A 2532-nucleotide genomic window follows, 5' to 3' on the forward strand; every position below is an offset into this window, starting at 1 on the left:
GTCTTGAAATGGGTTTCAGGGGGGTGTGGAGGGACCCAAGGGGTCAGTCTGGTGGCACTGGGGCACTGTGTAACCTCACAGACGCCCATCCCACAGCAGGATCCTTTGCTCTTCCCTGTCCCTCTGGTTTATCACATAGACCTGTTGTGAAAGGGGTTTGGTGGTGGGTTTCCAAGCTGGCACTCCCACCTCTGCTTGTCACTGGGATGCTCAAAGGACAAATCAGAGCTAAGATCATGCCCATGTTTTCTTGGGCAGTCAGGTGCTGGTATCCATGATGCGGCCCACGGCAGCCACCCCACGCATGCTCAGCTTTGCTTCTGGTGTGGGATGGGTAGCTGAGGCCTCACTGCTGGGAGAGTGGCTGGGAAATGCCTGGAGAAAATTCCCGTCCAGCCGAGTGCCATCCAGCCAGGGTGGGCAGAGGGAAGGGCTGGGATTACCCGCAGGCTGTCCCTCCCTTGCAGGTGGCTGTTCAGCCAGGCGGTGTGCACCCTCTACGCCTTCTGCGGGGTCTTGTTCGGGCTGTGCAGCCTCGCCAGCCTGACGGTGCTCAGCACGGTTTGCTGCCTGAAGGTCTGTTACCCAGCATATGGTAAGTGCTGGGATGTGTTATCTGATCTGTATTTACACTCTGTTAACAGAACCCCCCCCGCTTTTTTTTTATGGGCCAGATCCACCTCTTCTGGGAAAGCTTTGCCCCAGGACAACCTGTGCCCAGTCCATACAGGGGTGCAGCAGACTCTGAGGGCTTTTATCACTTGGGTATTCACCCCCCTGAGGCTGTGGAGCCCCAGCACCCTGTGCCCATGCCCTGTGCATGTGTCTCAGCTGTCCCCTGCTTCACTCCAGGGCTCAGGAGCATCATCCAGAAAAGTGCCAAGGGGTTGTCCTCCCTCTGTAGAAAAGTCCCAGCTGCCATATCACAGCGGGTTGCAGGGTTTTGAATGTCCATACGCAGACTTGAGCTTAGATTAGAGCAGACTGAGAAGCCACAAGCTCTGGCAGTGCAAGGAAGAGCTGCTTTCCCTTGTCCCTGGTGGGAGAGCAATAGGCCAAATGTATTTAATTCACTGAAATAATTAATCCAGGAGGGCTGGGTTTGCAGTGTCCCAGCTCACTTCTCTAGCCCTGTTTTCACCAGGACTTCCTCTGCAGAGCTGAGTGAGTGTTTGCAGCTCTAAGCTTGGGCACCAGCTCTTTGTAGAGGGCATGCAGTGCAGAGAGCACCTGAGGGAGCAAGGGGACCCAGGGATGTCCCCATCACACTTACAGCTCCTTCCTATTTTTAGCTCAGCTGCTAATCCTCCATTGAGCATGTGTCTTCAGAATAGATTTTGAATTAAAGACCAAAAATAGAAATAAAATGGGAAATCAGAGATATTAGTTTGATTTTCAGAGCAGCACCCCAGGGTGCATCCTCACCCCCTCTCCCATGGCTCGCTGCCCGTCTGCCCTGAGCCTGTGGCTGTTGCCAACTGCCAACATGCTTTGTCCCCAGCAGCTCACAGTGTCTCAAGGACGATGCTGGAGCAGAGTCACCTTGGTTATGTGCCAGCACAACACCTCAGGAGATCACTAAAAAGGTGGAAGGAAAGATGAAGATAAGAGCTGGCTGTTAAAGGCAGCCCAGGTACTGGTGGCTTTTCCCTGTGCAGGTTCTGCTCTCTTGGCAGCCTGGCACGTTGAGTTCATCTCCCCATTTTGTGTGAGGAAATGGCTAATAGTCTCAATGTGCTTTTAATTGCATAGTTTCAAAGAAAAATGTTACTCCTATGTATGGGTGAAGATTTATATTGAGTTCTCAGAAGATGAAGGAATTTTAGATTTGATGGCAGATGGGACAAAAAGGAAAAAACCTGCCTCAGTCTGCTGGAGAGAAGGTCCTTCAAATGTCAGGGTCTGGGATGGCTTTGAGCAGTCTGAGGCAGCTCTCCTGCCCTGTGCTCAGGCTGCTGCAGCCTGGCAGCCTCCCTTCCTCTCTCCCTTCCTCCCAGTGTCCCCCCTCATGCCACCAGCAACCACACGACCTCCCAGCAGTTCCTCCTGAAGCTGAGACGGGCTGCACTGCTGCTCCTGCTGCTTGCTGTGTGGCTTGGACCAAACCCTTGTTTCTCCTGGCTCTTTAGCCACCTGCCCAAGGGGAACCTGCGATAGGATGAGAGGTAATGGCCTCAAGTTGCACCAGGGGAGGTTCAGGTGGATATGAGGAAAAATGTATTCTCTGAAAGAGTGGTCAGACAGTGGATGGAACAGGCTGCCCAGGGCAGTGGTGGAGCCACCGTCACTGGAGGTGACCAAGAAAGGTGTAGTTGTAGCACTAAGGGATGTGGTTTAGTGGGCATGGTGGTGATGAGTTGATGGTTGGACTGGAGGATCTTAGAGGTCTTTTCTAACCTTAATGATTCTGTGGTTCTGTGATTCTGAGAGGATGTCCATGTGTCCTGGAGCCCTGGGGTGAGTGTTGACATGGCTGTGCCCGCTCCATGGCTGCAGCACAGCAGCTCCCATCCTGTTTGGGGGGCCCCAGCC

At 53.4% G+C, this 2532-nt stretch overlaps 1 protein-coding gene across 1 annotated transcript in view; it reads left to right on the forward strand.

Moving 5' to 3' along the window:
• LOC104520737 (opsin-5-like) overlaps nt 1-2532 on the forward strand; it is a gene marked incomplete at its 5' end in the record, with an annotated part of 6160 nt that overhangs the window by 1916 nt on the left and 1712 nt on the right. Inside the window, one exon of the mRNA XM_029083632.1 lies at nt 437-595. Coding sequence (XP_028939465.1) covers nt 437-595 — 159 coding nt within the window. The remainder of the gene's footprint in view (nt 1-436; nt 596-2532) is intronic.

Source organism: Antrostomus carolinensis, unplaced genomic scaffold (assembly GCF_000700745.2).
Source record: "Antrostomus carolinensis isolate BGI_N321 unplaced genomic scaffold, ASM70074v2 scaffold2292, whole genome shotgun sequence".
NCBI lineage: Eukaryota > Metazoa > Chordata > Aves > Caprimulgiformes > Caprimulgidae > Antrostomus > Antrostomus carolinensis.